This window comes from Oncorhynchus nerka, linkage group LG23 (genome assembly GCF_034236695.1).
Source record: "Oncorhynchus nerka isolate Pitt River linkage group LG23, Oner_Uvic_2.0, whole genome shotgun sequence".
Classification (NCBI taxonomy): domain Eukaryota; kingdom Metazoa; phylum Chordata; class Actinopteri; order Salmoniformes; family Salmonidae; genus Oncorhynchus; species Oncorhynchus nerka.
Genome location: NC_088418.1, coordinates 50,449,351 through 50,466,538, shown reverse-complemented (window position 1 = coordinate 50,466,538; position 17,188 = coordinate 50,449,351). Strand labels below are relative to the sequence as shown.

General features: G+C 43.9%; 1 protein-coding gene across 2 annotated transcripts in view; it reads left to right on the top strand.

Annotated features, from left to right (window-relative positions):
* LOC115118009 (cadherin-like and PC-esterase domain-containing protein 1) overlaps nucleotides 1-17,188 on the top strand; it is a 79,083-nt gene that overhangs the window by 42,524 nt on the left and 19,371 nt on the right. The window contains exons 12-15 of one of the 2 annotated variants that reach the window (XM_029646539.2): nucleotides 1,208-1,278; nucleotides 3,629-3,815; nucleotides 4,484-4,655; nucleotides 12,960-13,043. In XM_029646539.2, coding sequence (XP_029502399.2) covers nucleotides 1,208-1,278; nucleotides 3,629-3,815; nucleotides 4,484-4,655; nucleotides 12,960-13,043 — 514 coding nt within the window. The remainder of the gene's footprint in view (nucleotides 1-1,207; nucleotides 1,279-3,628; nucleotides 3,816-4,483; nucleotides 4,656-12,959; nucleotides 13,044-17,188) is intronic. The other variant, XM_029646540.2, reaches the window with a different exon arrangement.

Here is a 17,188-nt window from a genome sequence, read left to right as displayed (position 1 = left end):
ACAAGCGTGCGCGACACACACACACACACACACACACACACACACACACACACACACACACACACACATCAATCAGTTCACATGAGGTTCTGTTACCTTGCTCTTCCCCCTTTGTGTTGTCTTACTCTCCGTATATTTGGAAAGGATAGACGAAACAATTGACCAGACAAATGACTGGGCTGGGGGAATAAAGCTTGGCTGAATTTAAGGATGTTTTTCGTTCCCCAACCTCCCCTAAGCATCCCTTCACTAGCCCCTGGCACATGTACGTTAGTCTGGCTGTAGCAGGAGAGAGGAGCTTCATGCCCATTCTACTCAGACTGGAACATAATTAGGTTAAATCCCTGCTTGGCTGGGTGCTGGCTCCACTGGCAGGCCCCATCCGGCCTCCCATCCTTCCCATGGCTGTGGCACGGAGCTGGGCTGCTGGAACTCAGAACACAGCCTCCCTCTGCCCTCGGGCTGGGTGGACTTCTGGTGCTGAGAACGGAGCTAGGAGCATGTAGCACGCTCACGGGCAGGGAACCAGGCGAAATTATGAGGATGATGAGAAGAAAGAATGGGAGGTAGTAGAGGAATGGGGATGGTAATGGGTAGAGGAGGGGTTGGTTTGGAAGAGGACTGGAAGGGGGAACAGGGTGCTGGATGTGGGAAATGGAGAAAACAGGGGTGGAGGATACATTTTTTTATTTAACCTTTATTTAACTAGGCAAAGTCAGTTTAAGAACAAATTCTTATTTACAATGACGGCCTAGAGAAGAAGAATAGGGAGAGTTTATCAGGCTAGAGAAAAAGGAGGGAGTGTCTGGAGAACAGCCAGTATAGTTTACTTTGATTGGGTGAGGGTTATAACAAGTGTTGATAATCACCTCTGGACCTCATATAGGACAAAAGGGAACCCATTGGAATGTTGACGTTGGCCAGGAAAGTGTGTGTGTGTGTGTGTGTGTGTGTGTGTGTGTGTGTTTGATCACCATATGTGTGTTTTTACTATATCCATATTTGTGCAGTTGGTTCATGTGAGACTGTGAATGTGCTTGAAATACTTATAAAAAGGTAATTTTCTTAGAGGGCTTAAAGTCTGTCACCACTCTTGTTTTTTTTTATTGCAAGGAAAGTCCTCAGAATGACTGAGTGGATGTTCCCATTAATCCCTGTTCCAATGGGACATTTCTTTTCTGAATAATGACTTCCATGTTTCCCATAGGACCAACGAGGCAGAGACACAGACCCGGTGGGACAAACACTCAGGCTCCCAGGACCTCCCTGGAGACAGAGGTGAGGCGCTGCTCAGGTGTCGGCTAATTGGCTGGCTCTGGAGCACCTCACCAACAGGATGCAGAGAAATGGATTGGAATTAGAATGCTGTATATCTCAATGGTTTGAAATGTGACGCTCTGAGTTCACCAGAGCTCCACACTGGGAGGCGTACGTGTCTTTTTGCAGAGCAAAACTGTTTGTGGAAGGTATAACACCCGAGCACAGACCCTCTCGCTCACTCAAAGTTGTCGATATACATCTAGTTTCCTTATAGGCCTATTTGTCAGGGAAACTGTTAGGCCAGCTATATAGCCTATTTCTGTTTGAGTATTTTATTAAAGAATGTGAAACAATGTTTCTGTTTGATCCTTGCCATTACATCATGCATAGCTTTTATTTATATGGCCTAAAATAAATGTGTTCATATGAGCAGAATGTTATCTATAGGTTATAACTAATTTTGTTCAGTTATGAAAATAAAACATTTAATGCAGAAATTGATCTCGTAAAAGGCCGACATTTCGATTTAAAAAAAGATTGGATGGATGGCTATGACAGTCCAGCAATCGAATTGCAAGTCTTTCTTATGCTAATAATCAAAATATTCTTCTTAAAATAATATTTCACTGCTACCCTCATTTTTCATATTATCAGAGGAGCAGAACAGGCAATGGAACCTGAAGTTATCCTCTGTACGTGGAAAAAATATCCCGGCGCATGAAAGCTACACCAACAAAGTGGAACGACAGACCGCAAATAAGTCCTTCTGGAAGTGCACGGAATATGACGCTTTCGAATGCCGATATCGCATAACCCTCACTGACGGCATTATCTCCAAGTTAACCGAACAATTTTCATACATATGACGCCTTTACAGTAACGGGTCGATCGCGACAATTTATAACCTTTCAGACAATATATTTTTTAAAGTGCCGCATCAGAAGCATCTGTACCTTTTCAGGCAGTAAAATGTTCCTGGGGCATAGAATGTTCGGTATTGTTTCCCTGACAAAAATACTGCCCTACCTAGCATATCGTGGAACTAAGAAAAAATGATTTTATTTACCATGGTTTCACAGTAACTTTATGCAGTTGCTCCTAATATGACCTCCATTTTCTCCCAAACGCAATACAATAGAGGCAGTATACTTATCCACATGATTATGCATGTATTTCAAAAAATGCCTTTTTGCTTGGTATGGCAGAATAATGGTAGGGTAGATGTGTTTTCTTTCCACTAAGAGTCCTTGTATGTAACGAACTCCAAAGTACTTTTTAGGAGTGAGTGGTCTGCGTGCAGTCAGCAGAGAGGCAGGCTGCTTCCAGCGAGACAATTTGATTGACAGTTTTCGTGGCGGCATTTCAGACAAACTAATGCTGTAGCTGAGGCGTTTTCAAAACACCACACTTTATATACCCATATTAACGAATTCATATAGGCCTAGGCTACAATATTCTGCCCATATGATCAACATGTATTTCAGGCCATAACAATATTCTTAGCCATACATGATTTAATGAAAAGTAGTAAACATACACCTCATGAACACAAATAGTTAGCAATAGTTAGCAATAGTTAACATACACAACATTGTTTCACATTCTGTAATAACAGACTCTTTAAACACAATCATGCAATTGGCTACAGCTGGGTTCACAGCTTCACCCTGGCTTCACAGCTTCCCTGGGAAACTTGATGTAGCCTCACGCAAACAACAGAGCAGAGAAGGAGCTCGCTTCTGCTGCAGTGTTCGAGGTAAAATATTAAGCTGCTGCAGTGTTCGAGGTAAAATATTAATTTGGGCTGGTAGGGTGGGTATGTGGCCCTACTGTGCCCCCTGAATCTGCAAACTGCTTGAGGTTGGCACACACCAGAGTCAATTGCCTCCACAGAAAGTGAGCATATTCTCTGGGCTTGTGCTCAACATGTGTGGACCTTGTTATTAACATTCCTCTATGTGTATTAACATTTTATCCTCCCATGACATAATTGTGTGTGTGTTGGTGTGAATGTCTTTAACTTTAATAAGCACGTACACACACACTAAGCATGCATGTTTTAGATAACCATCTTTGATGCTCCTTCTGGAGGATAAATGTGAACAGTCTCCTGAATATCTTTGGGCTCAGACGTAGCAATGGCGTTTGCTGGCCGAGAGTACTTAACACCTCTGAACGTAATTTAGAGTGCGCACCAATTTTGCATGTACAGTCACATGAAAAATACAGAGGGTGGTCCCTAAAACACAGCGCGCTGAACGAGCGGCAGATGAACGCTAGATCCGCATACGGTGTGACGGTGTGTGCAAGCCTTTTTTATCTGTGCATAATCCGTTCTCTCTCTCTCTCTCCCTGTGGTGTGTATCAGAGCGGTGTGTGGACCCCCACCTCAGACAACTGTACACAGACCCCCCTCTAACCCTCAGCCCCCCCTTCAGTCCCTGGGTGAAGGACTACCGTGCTGAGGTCCCCTTTGACGTGGTGACCCTACGCCTCCGCCCTGAGCCCATCAGCCCAGCCTGTCACATACACCTGGACGAGCACAGAGGACCTAGGTGAGACCCTCCCAGCAATGACCTTTCACCCTGTGAGTCACAAGCTGGGCTTTCAAATGTATCCTGGGTCACATTCAGTGAGATGGAAGGTGTTAGCAGTCATATAGTTAGATCTCCAACAAGCCCTTCAATAAATGGTTAAATGGATCTTGTCCTATATTGCTTACACCTGCCCAGTCTTCAGGTCTATAATATAGATGTAAGTTAGTTATAGCATCTGCATTCTGGGTATGTGTGTTTTCAGTCCAGTGTTTCCATGTCATTCTGAGTTCTACTCTGTGTGATTGTTGAACTCTGTTTCTTATGCTTTGATCTCAGCAGCCAATCCCTGATTAGCACCCATTAGACTCAGTAGCACTGGGGTCAGAGGATTGACCTCTGACAGACAGACACACACACACACACACACACACACACACACACACACACACACACACACACACACACACACACACACACACACATAAGACGGCCACACACATAGCGCTAAACGTGACATTTAGGAATGATTCTATAATCTCCCTCAGCCCCCTGTCCTCTCTCTCACCATCCTGTGTGTGTGTTTTCATCTCTACGCTCTGTGTGTGTGCTTGTACTTATGTGTGTTTCGTCTCCCTGGACCTCTCTGGACATTGTTTCTGAGAAGCTCTGCTTCTGTTTTTCCACAGAACGGCTAACTACCCGGTCGGCCTGGGCAACAGCATAATCAACATCCTAGTGACGGACGAGTCGGCCGCCACAGAGCCCGTCGTCATGACAATATACACTCTACACATGTACCGCGAGAGTCGGCCTAGCCTGCCCATGTTTGGGGAGCATGTGATGTGTGGCTTCGTGCAGGTACGTGGTGCGGGCATGGTGTTTCTACACACTTGTAACTCACGACTATACACTCACAGATGGACCAGGACTGTCAGAGACCTGGGCCCGTATTCACAAAGTCTCAAAGTAGGAGTGCTGATAGAGGATCAGTGTTTAGTTTTAGATTATAATGAAAAACTGTATATGGATAGGGGGGGAACTGATCCTAGATCAACACTCTAAGATGTGTTTTCTTTTCTTCTCCATTATGAGTAAAACAAGGTAAAAATGTAAGGTTAGTGGGACTTCACGTTCCCCATCAAGTTAACCAAGAGTGACTTCCTGTTTGGGGTTCACTGACTTTACTGGAGGACCACGTCAGAGGAACACAAAATACAATTTCCCTATTATCCCGTACCATATTCAAATGAGAGGCACTATTGACTTTTACAGAGGCATGGTTTCAATTCCCAGAGCATGTGAAGTGTTTCCTTTTATGAGCAATGTTGGTCTGGCATCCAACACAAGTTTCATAGCATGTAAACAAAGGAAAATCAATTCCTTCGGTGGAGAAGGAACAGTGCGGTTCCTTCGTTTCTACAGCATTTGTCATGTCGACGGTTGGGTTTCGCCCGAGGGAGCTTTCGTGGCTGGTCTGTGTAAAGTTTCGTGTCGGTTACGGCCGCGAATGGCGTTGGGAGGCAGTGGAGCATCAGCCGTGTGGAGATATGGTTGGTTGATATTTCCAAGCCGGTATTTTCCAGATTACCCGTTGGAATGTGGAGGAGCGGGGTCGGCGGGAGCCGTAAAGGGATTGAGAGGGTCTGATGTTCACATGAGTTCCTGTGGCAGGGGCTATATTTGAGCTTTCACACCCCAGTAAGAGTTTGGTTTGGGATGTGGTCCAGGACGCTCTGTCTCCCCCTCACCTGAACCCCCCCCACACACACACACACTCTTCTCCAAACCTCCCTCCCTATCCCCCGATGCATCTTGGGTATGAGGGTGGCGATGGGGCGATGTCCCGGGGTGGGGCAGGGTTGATGGAGCGGACCCTTAGCTGACCAATCAATGCAGGGACATGAGCCGTTAAGAGGAGGAGCATTTCTAGAGATTTCAGATTTGAGGACATTATAGTGATAGAAACAGTAGGATACAGTGGGGTAAGATCACTGTACTGAATCACAATCATTTTGTCTTTTAATAATTTTAACCATCTTTCAACGTACCTAAAAAACACGTTTAACATAGGCCCTGGTGTTACCTCATATCCCAGTGATGATGCCTTCCATTACAAGAAAATAGGGAAATGTGCTCTACTTGCCATTGGCTCAACCATTGGCTCAACTGACCCCATGGCCATTGGCTCAACATACCCTAAGGCAAACATTTGGACTATATTAGCCCACACAGATACAAGGATGCACTTTCATGCTAGGTTTAGGACCTCATATTGAAGCTTATAGAGACCCAAACTGATGTATAGAGCAATCTTAAAATTATCTACTTTGGCTTAAATAAAAGCATCATGGAACTTCTAACATGATAAATTATTTTGATTTGGTGAACATATATATATATATATTTTTTAACCTAACTTGCTTACCTCTTTTTCCATGTGGTTTTTCCCTTCAGACTCCATGAAATGATGACCTCTTCCTAAATATTTGGTGAAATGATTCATTTTGTGTATGGTTTCCTAGAAACAAGGGTTGCTTAACTTACCCATTTGGCTCAATTTACCCCACTCTCCCCTATGATGCTTCAAACATGCATACATACTTACACACACGGGCAACCACTTCTGAGCCTCATATGGACACACACATACTATATAAATACACACACACACAGCTCATAACAGCTCCTGATGGTTCTCCCCTGCTGGTAGTGTGAGGGCTGTGGTTATTATGGTCCATTGGGAAGAGCTGACTGCCTCCCAAATTGTTATTGTGGTCACCGACCAGTCCTCACATCCCAGCAGGAATAAACCATCCTCTCCCATAGAACATGTCGTCCTGTTTTTGATCAGAAGCGAACGAGAGAAAAGAGGAGAAACATACTGAATCTTTGACAAATTGTTCACACAGCACAGCCACCAATAATTTCCTGGTGCTATTTGCTGTAGGCCTGTGAGATTAATGTTAATTATGTGTCTAACTGTCACGAATTTCCCGTGAGTGTTGGTAAACATCTGAAGCCCTCAGTTTTTTTCTCTTCTTCTCTCTCCTTTCTTTCTTTCTTTCTTTCTTTCTTTCTTTCTTTCTTTCTTTCTTTCTTTCTTTCTTTCTTTCTTTCTTTCTTTCTTTCCTTTCTTTCTTTCTTTCTTTCTTTCTTTCTTTCTTTCCTTTCTTTCTCTCTCCTTTCTTTCTTCCTTTCTTTCTTTCTTTCTTTCTTTCTCTCTCCTTTCTCTCTCCTTTCTTTCTTTCTTTCTTTCTTTTCTCTGTCTCCTTTCTTTCTCTCTCCTTTCTTTCTCTTCTTTCTTTCTTTCTTTCTTTCTTTCTTTCTTTCTTTCTTTCTTTCTTTATCTCTCCTTCTTTCTCTCTCTCTCTCTCTCTCTCTCTCTCTCTCTCTCTCTCTCTCTCTCTCGTGGACACATGCACATCAACACACTGGATTATATATAGGATAGAATTTGTCCCTTTGTAATTGTGTGTGTGTGGCTGGTATTCCAGCTTTGTGTCCTTGGTGTTGGGAGTGTTGCTACGGTTGTCCTCCCCATGCTCCCTCGGGGTTACTACAAGGTGTTTGGGTCTGGGCAAACACACTGTGTGAACCGCTCTACATTGTCCACTGTACCTCATTCTAACTCATTGATCATACCCCACCACAGCTGATACACTCACTTAAACACATAAGCACACCCACACAGCTGGTAACCCCTTCAGTGGGGGGTGGGGGTAAAGGTTACAGGTGTTTTACTCGTCTTGGGAACAAGGTCATTGCGGAGGAATAGACACATACCCTTCGTTCTCCTTTCATCTCAGTGCAAGGTGATACTGCTGGGTGTAGGCGTATGATGGGTTGGGGTCACAGGGTTTTGTGTGTGTGTGTGTGTGTGTGTGTGTGTGTGTGTGTGTGTGTGTGTGTGTGTGTGTGTGTGTGTGTGTGTGTGTGTGTGTGTGTGTGAGAGAGAGAGAGAGAGAGAGAGAGAGAGAGAGAGAGAGAGAAAAAAATCCATTCGCCCATACACCCAGTCCCAAATCAGCCTCTAGCACGTCTGAGAGTAACCCCTCCTGGCTGATAGGATGGTAGTTGTGATTCCCTTTAGGCAAAGTAAAAAAATATGACGCTTATTAAATAATACTATGTCTAATACCATATATAAAAGCTATATTGAATGCTCAAAAACATTTGGGATTAATATTTTATAGTATTATTTTTTAGTAATAATACAATTATTTTATAGTATTACTCAGAGATTATTTTTTTGCAAGTAATCTTTTTTTCTTCTAAAAAGGAAGGTATCAAAATGATTGGCACCCCTGTTTTCAATGCTTTATTCACCCTCCCCTTGCGAGGATAACGGCACTGAGACTTTTTCTAAAATGTTTATGAAACACATTGAGAGGGAGCTTGGACCATTCGTCTTGGACACTTGATATTCTTCGGTCTGTGCTTATAGACTGCCCTCGTCAATTCAAGCCACAGACTTTCAATGCAAATTTTTGCACATTTTTGAGTTTGTGGTCAATTAAGCCTTTCTTTGTGGATTTTCTTTGAAGATCCACTTACGGCCAAGTTTCAACCTTCTGGCAGAGGCAACCAGGTTTTTTGCAAAAATGTCCTGGTACTTGGTAGAGTTCATAATGCTTAACAGATGCCCCAGTGAAGCAAAATATCCCTATAACATCAACGATCCACCACCATACTTTACAGTAGGTATGAGGTTATTTTCTGCATATGCATTACCATTTGGTTTCTGTGGCTAAAGACCTCTATTGTCTTCTCATCTGACCATAGCACCTGGTTCCAATCAAGGTGCCAATGCCGTTTAGCAAACTTGAGTCTAATTGTGGATTTGGATACTTGGTTACCCCAAGTTGCGAGCAACACTTCCTTTCCAGTGGTTTTAAACAAATGAATTGTTATCCTAATAGTGGTAAGTGGTAAATAAATACAGTTGAAGTCTGAAGTTTACATACACCTTAGCCAAATACATTTAAACATTCACAATTCCTGACATTTAATCCTAGTAAAGATTCCCTGTCTTAGGTCAGTTAGGATCACCACTTTATTTTAAGAATGTGAATTGTCAAGATAATAGAGAATATGATTTATTTCAGCTTTTATTCCTTTCATCACATTCCCAGTGGGTCAGAAGTTTACATACACTCAATTAGTATTTGATAGCATTGCCTTTAAACTGTTTAACTTGGGTCAAACGTTTTGGGTAGCCTTCCACAAGCTTCCTACAATAAGTTGGGTGAATTTTGGCCCATTCCTCCTGACAGGGCTGGTGTAACTGAGTCAGGTTTGTAGGCCTCCTTGCTCGCACATGCTTTTTCAGTTCTGCCCACATATTTTCTATAGGATTGAGGTCAGGGCTTTGTGATGGCCACTCCAATACCTTGACTTTGTTGTCCTTAGGCCATTTTGAAACAACTTTGGAAGTATGCTTGGGGTCATTGTCCATTTGGAAGACCCATTTGCGACCAAACTTTAAGCTTTCCTGACTGATGTCTTGAGATGTTGCTTCAATATATAATTTTTCTGCCTCATGATGCCATCTATTTTGTGAAGTGCACCAGTCCCTCCTGCAGCAAAGCACCCCCACAACATGATGCTGCCACCTCCGTGCTTCAAGGTTGAGATGGTGTTCTTTGGCTTGCAAGCATCCCCCTTTTTCCTCCTAACATAACGATGGTCATTATGGTCAAACAGTTCTATTTTTGTTTCATCAGACCAGAGGACATTTCTCCAAAAAGTACGATCTTTGTCCCCATGTGCAGTTGCAAACCGTAGTCTGGCTTTTTGATGGCGGTTTTGGAGCAGTGGCTTCTTCCATGCTGAGCGGCCTTTCAGATTATGTCGATATTGGACTCGTTTCACTGTGGATATAGATACTTTTGTACCTGTTTCCTCCAGCATCGTCACAAGGTCCTTTGCTGTTGTTCTGGGATTTATTTGCACTTCTTTGCACCAACGTACATTCATCTCTAGGAGCCAGAACGCATCTCTTTCCTGAGCGGTATGATGGCTGAGAGGTCCCATTGTCACGCCCTGGTCGAAGTATTTTGTGTTTTCTTCATGTATTTGGTCAGGCCAGGGTGTGACATTGGTTTTTGTATGTGGTGTGTAGCTTAGTGGGATTGTAGCTTAGTGGGGTGTTCTAGGTAAGTCTATGGCTGTCTGAAGTGGTTCTAAATCAGAGGCAAGTGTTTATCGTTGTCTCTGATTGGGAACCATATTTAGGCAGCCATATTCTTTGGTTGTATTGTGGGTGATTGTCCTGAGTGTCTTGATGTCCTTGTTTGATGTTAGTTGACACAAGTATAGGCTGTTTTCGTTTCGTTTATTGTTTTGTATTGTTCGTGTTTAGTCGTGTTTACGTTTGTTTAAATAAACATGGATCGCAATCGACACGCTGCAGTTTGGTCCGACTCTCCTTCACTATATGAAAACCGTGACACCCATGGTGTTTATACGTGCGTACTATTGTTTGTACGGATGAATGTGGTACCTTCAGGCATTTGGAAATTGCTCCCAAGGATGAACCAGACTTGTGGAGGTCTGCCATTTTTTTACGAGGTCCCGGCTGATTTATTTTGATTTTCCCATGATATCAAGCAAAGAGGCACTGAGTTTGAAGGCAGGCCTTGAAATACATCCACAGGTACACCTCCAATTGACTCAAATGATGTCAATTAGCCTATCAGAAGCTTCTAAAGCCATGACAGCCTTTTCTGGAATTTTCCAAGCTGTTTAAAGGCACAGTCAACTTAGTGTATGTGAACTTCTGACCCACTGGAATTGTGATACAGTGAAATATAAGTGAAATAATCTGTCTGTAAACAATTGTTTGAATTTTTTTTTGTTTCATGCACAAATTAGATGTCCTAATCGATTTGGCAAAACTATAGTTTGTTAATTAACAAGAATAATTTTGTGGAGTGGTTGGAAAATGAGTTTTAATGACTCGTATAATGAGATTTACTCTGAGCAATTGGATTAATGTAAAATAATATTCCTCTCTAATTTTCCTAAGTGTGTGTTTTTTAGCATTCAATATAGCTCAGTATTTGTATTATTTATTTGATGCATTGTTGTTTTTGATCGTCTTTATCAAGAGTGCCAATCATTTTTGAGGTGACTGTGATATCCACATTAGATATATTAATCATCATCATTGTAATGAATGTAATCTGTTTTGACTCCGAGCCTAAAGGGAATCACAACCACCGTCCTATTCCTCTGTCTCATCCATCAGCCACCAGTCAGGAGGGGTTACTCTCAGACATGCTAGAGGCTGATTTGGGACAGGGTGTATGAACGAATGGAATGCTGCTGACACACATCACACATCCAACCCTTTGACCCCAACCCATCATACTCCTACACCCAGCTGTATCACCTTGCACTGAGCTGAATGGAGGATGAAGGGCGTGGGTCAACATGTGTGCCATTTTTTTCCTGAACATATAATATAACTCTGTATTTGTATTATTTATTTTTTGCTCATCTTTATCAAGGGTGGCAATAATTTAGGAGGTGACTGTATATGAATGGAAGGTGAGCTACAGTAAGTTCCCTCTCTCTGTCATATAGGACACACCCCATTTGGATATTCAGAGGGTTCCTAGAACCCCTTCCTCCATTCCTCTCATCCTTCATGTGATGGAGTCTTCTCAGCATCCTTCCTGGGCAGACCACTTGATCTGTCTGTGTGACTTAAGACCTCTGTTTATCTGTGTTAGGATGATTTGATTTGTCTCACTATATCAAGACAGCTAGTACCCCAGCCTTTTCTATTGTTTTCTCCTCTCTCACTCACTCACTCACTCAATCACTCACAACTCAACTTACTTCTGCTCTTGACTCCCTTTACTGTAAGGCCACTACAAGCTCATGCTATGCCAGAGGGACTTTAGAAAGCGATACCATCTCCCCCTTGAAGTACAGTCTGAAATAATTATATTTCCACAGCATTTGATGGGCATTCTCGGTGCATGAATGTGACACGCAGACATAACCACATTTCAGGGCCTGTCTAGCACAGCAAATAGTTTTTCAAAGTTTGATCTGAAACGCAAATTTTCATTGCTCCTCCTGATCCTGATCCACTTGGCTTAGTGAGAATTCATTTATTTGCAGTTTAGTGAAGGAATCTAATTGTCACATGCACTCTCACTCTTACACGCACGCACACACACACACACACACACACGCACACACTGAGAGATTGTGACAGAGTATAGATAGGCAGACCTGGGCCAGTCCGAGTGGTCTGGTGGATAACAAGGCTAGAGGCTTAATGTTTTCCTTCTGTCCTGAAGTCGGAGAAACACCTAGAGACTGGAGTCTCTACAAACCACGAGGGTGCTCTCACAGCTCTGTGCCTCACCACACACACACACACACATTCATGCTCAGACATATATTCACAAATCAGGCAGGTTCACACCACCACAACACCCCATGTGAGCCATGATGTGGAAACCATTAAGGGATCAGAGAGGAGAGTTGCAAAGGAGAGTTATTTTAATGCCGGAGCACGTTCCCATTTCCCTCATTCTCTCCCAGTCCCCCTGGCCCCACCTTCTCTAATATCACCACACAGCCCCTCTCTTTATTTATTTTGAAACACAGGTTAGGGACTTTCCAAATCAAAGTGACCTGAATGCATCACCTGTCAATTAGACCAGCTGAGGCACAGCAGTGAGTAAAGGGCCTTCAGGATTCTGCAATATGTCCACCATATTGAGGAGGGTTTTGGTTCTTGCTTGATGTTGCTCTTATAAAATAGATGATTTAAAGTGGGGATATCATGAAGACAGTGATGGAATGTATTAAGTGTCAAACGTACAAAACCATGATTTAAATTGCATCGGACAAAGCCTTATGTCGTGTTTTGGGAATAACGAGGGCTAATTGGTGAGAGAGCCTGGTGTCGTCGTTAGCAGTGTGACCCCAGGGCAAACCCAGTATAGACTCCCTCGCCGTACCACGAGTCACCACATTTATGTGTTCCACCCATCAACATGTGTGGAACTCTCAAAGGCCGATATGTGGTTCTCTGCTTTGTGCAATGTTGTACTTTGTCTTGTCCTGCTGTTTTGATGTGCCTTTTTGTATTTGACACTTTCTCTGAGGTGATGGTGTTTTCGTTGACCTCCGACACAGGTCTCTCTGCTCTGCAACCTGCCCTGTCCATCGATCTGCCATGCATTAGAGCGTTGGCCAGTGTCCAATCCCCGAGCTGACAAGGTAAAAATTATTTTGTTCTGCCCATGAGCAAGGCAGTTAACCCACTGTTCCCCGGGCACCGAAGACATGTCGATAAGGGCAGCCCCCCCGTACCTCTCTGGGTTAAATGCGGTGCTGATGACACATTTCAGTTGAATGCGTTCAGTTGTACAACTGACTAGGTATCCCCCTTTCCCTTTCCATGTCACTGACAACCACGCTCTGATAACCACTACTATCTCATCTGCTCCAGCCTTCCGCTCAAATCCTAGTCGTTCACTCTCTTCCTCCGTGGGTCAGAGTGAGAGAGAATGAGAGAGATAGTGTCCACTCATCCTACATGGGGGGCAGAAGGGCCCTAGAACAGGGCCTCCATTGATGCGGCGTGTGGGGCTTTTGAAGTGCTATCATGTGAAGGCTCGGAGCTTCAGTGTTCATATCAGCAGGCTGTCTGGCTGTCTGATGCTGCTCGGTTATCTCGCTATGTTGATAGCCACAGGTGGGAATGGGAAACTGGTTGAGGGTGGGAACTCAATAGTCTAGAGTAGCTTCCTTGTCTCGTATCCTATCCTCCGTCTGTATTGACTTCACAAAGCTGGTGTTCTATGACCAGCCATGCCTTACTTATGAGGACTGGTACACTCACCAGTGAGAAAGTCCAACCAGGAGCACTTTCTGTTACTACAGAAGGAGGACTGCCCTTCCACACATAGTTTTATATTTTTACATGTCCACTGTTATGGCTGGACACGTGTTCAGTTTATTCCATTACCGTCTCATTCAACCCTCCACTTCCCATTCCATCAACACAGGCGAGATCACGGCTCTGTCCCAGTTTCCCAACCCTGGTCTCCACACCTATCCGTATCCCTTCTCATAGAGGGAAACTAAGCATTGATTTCCTGGTGTTGTTGTCAGGGGGTCTTGGTGGGAGTCTGGCTCTTTGATGTGCTGCAGCTGTGAATTCCACCGAGGCCCAGTCCCAGGGCTGATCCACAGAAGCTGGCTCTGTTACCCCCCCTCCACCCCTCTCCTCCCTCGCTCAACCCAGGAGTGTGCCACTTCACTCAGACAATGGCTGACTTTATGCACTCCGCCGTGTTATCATACGGGAGCGGAGGGAGGGAGGGGGAGACGGAGGGAAGAGGGGGAGACGGGTCTTCTCATTAAAACTCCTGTTAGTCCCCTCAGTCCAATAAAAATAATCACTGCTGCTGTGTTTGATCTGTTTTGATCAGTCAGAGAGGGTGAGGGGTGATAGACATTCAAAGAAACATTCATTAAATGGTTTGGTCCTTTTATCATTTAGGGGGTAAATAACTTTGTTGGGGTAGAGGACCCCCCCCACTCTTGCCCCCTGTTACCCTGTGTATGTAGAAACCCTCCTCTGTCTCTACCACTTGCCTTTCTAGCTTCCCTCTCTCTGCGTGTGTGTGTGTGTGTGTGTGTGTCAGGGCTGTGATTCGTTGCCATTGACAGGGCCAGTCTGGGTGGGAGGATTTAGGGGTCTGTGATTCAGGGCGAGGGTTCAACACCCATGGTCATCCCCTCATAGAGCCCTACAGCTGCTCGAACCTATTAGTATGTACAAATATTTAGGAGATACAGAGAAAGATTGAAGCAACTAGAGGTACAGTACCAGTCAAACGTTTGGACACACCTACTCATTCAAGGGTTTTTCATTATTTTTACTATTTTCTACATTGTACCCTTTGCCTTGATGACAGCTTTGCTCACGCTTGGCATTCTCTCAACCAGCTTCACCTGGCATGTTTTTTCCAACAGTCTTGAAGGAGTTCCCACATATGCTGAGCTGTTTCCCTTCATTTTGCAGTCCAACTCATCCCAAACTGTCGGGTGATTGTGGAGGCCAGGTCATCTGATGCAGCACTCCATCACTCTCTTTATTGGTCAAATAGCCCTTACACAGCCTGGAGGTGGGTTGGGTCATTGTCCAGTTGAAAAACAAATGATAGTCCCACTATCCGCAAACCAGATGGGATGGCGTATCGCTGCAGAATGCTGTGCTAGTCATGCTGTTTAAGTGTACCTTGAATTCTAAATAAATCACAGTGTCACCAGCAAAGCACCATCACACCACCTCTTCCATGCTTCACGGAGGGAACCACACATGCAGAGATAATCTGTTCACCTACTCTGCGTCTCACAAAGTCACAGAGTTTGGAACCAAAAATCTAAAATGTGGACTCATCAGACCAAAGGACAGATTTCCACTGGTACAATGTCCATTGCTCGTGTCTCTTGGCCCAAGCAAGTCTCTTTTTCTTATTTGTGTCGTTTAGTAGTGGTTTCTTTAAAGAAATTTGACCATAAAGGCCTGATTCACGCGGTCTCCTCTGAACAGTTGATGTTGAGATGTTACTTGAACTCTGTGAATAATTTATTTGGGCTGCAATTTCTGAGGCTGGTAACTCTAATGAACTTCTAATGAATCCTCAGAGCTCTGTTATTCCTGGTAGTGTCCCCGGCAGCGTTCCTGGCTCAGGGAAATGGGAATGTCATCTGAGAAGAAGCGAGGCCGGCTCTTAGTGGAGGGAAACCATAATGATAAGATATGTGTGTGGATTGTTTTGGCAGGGAGAGTGACTTGTACAGTTTAACGCACATTATCACATAGGAAAACACACTTGAGTTTTAAGGCACATTAAAAGCATATAAACACGCATGCATGTATGTCCGCACACAAATGTGGGCACACACGCACGCATGCGAGAGTAGGCTATCACAGGATTGGTTTTCCAGCTGTGCTATGCATTTTGTTTTACCTTGCAGTTTGATTATACAGTAGTACTTGAGGTCACTTGTACATTAGCTGACATAACACTCACAGACTCTCAGTCTTTACTTCATACCCTCTTCAATTAGCCTCTAGCCTCTTATTCAGCATCCATCTCACTCTCTCTCTTTCTGCTAACCCCTCTCTCCATCTGACTCCCCCTTGTTTCTCTGGGATTCTGTCTGCCTCTCTCACTCTCTCTCATTCACACTGAGCATGTTCCTGTATGCGTCTGTTTCCTCATTATGCATTGTTTCTGGGTGGTATTGTAAACTGGTAATGAGTTGTGTACTGTTGTTCTGATCAGAGGGCGGATGTGTGGGCGTTCCCCTCCTCTCTGTGCCCCCCCCCCCATCCCCCCGGAGCGGGGTTCTGCGGGTCCTCCAAAGGCCCTATAAACCATGTTTTAAATTGGTTATCGGAAATGTGTGCATTTGTTTCTGTGTGTTCTATCCCAATGTAAATGGAGCCCATGACAACCTAATTTAACTAGTCAATAACTTACGTATTAATTATCTCACTTTGACAAAATACAATTTTAATCACAAAAAGTAACAGCACACATTTCAGAACTTTTGCTTATAATGAAATATCTGAGGTCTTAGACAGTGATGGAGTGTTTAGGCCCTGCGTGTGCCAAGAAAATCCTCCCTCTCACCAAAGCGTAAATATCGCTCTTTTGCTTTCCCCCGTCGCTATGGTAATGCCAAGCATGTCCAATGTGGCGGTGTGGAATACTGTTCAGCAGCAGGCATAGCCCTGGCAATCACACCGAGGATCACCCAAATATGAATAGCAGCGCTACATATTCCCTCCAATTCTCCACAAGTCTCTGTTTCCACCTTTTAATCACCACTCAATCAGTGTAGTAACTCAACCTTATGGGAAATAATCATCACTCAAAACATAGAATCCTACTGTGTTAAACCTTTACAGATGTGGTTGGGACTTTATCCGGCTGCTGGCATTAGTAGCGGACTCTGTTTAAGAGAAAGGGGGTGTATGATCTAGTAAATGCAGCTCTACGCTCGCTCCCAATCAAGGGTTTCATTTAAGTTATTTTTTTTAATCTATTTTTTTATTTAACCTTTAGCTTGGCAAGTCAGTTAAGAACAAATTCTTATTTACAATGACGGCCTACCCCGGGCCGCCCTATGGGACTCCTAATCACGACCCTTCGTCTCTCGTTTGTGGTAGGGGCAGCCCAATTATGGTTTCATGTTGAAATAACTGTACCATTATCCACACCAGTCACTGTTCATTTGGTTCTCCCGCCATTATAACACACCGATTTGAATGTCCTTCTCTGAGTTTGGGCTGCCTACTACTGACTGACTGGCTCACTAAGACTTACCAAGACTTCTCTCTC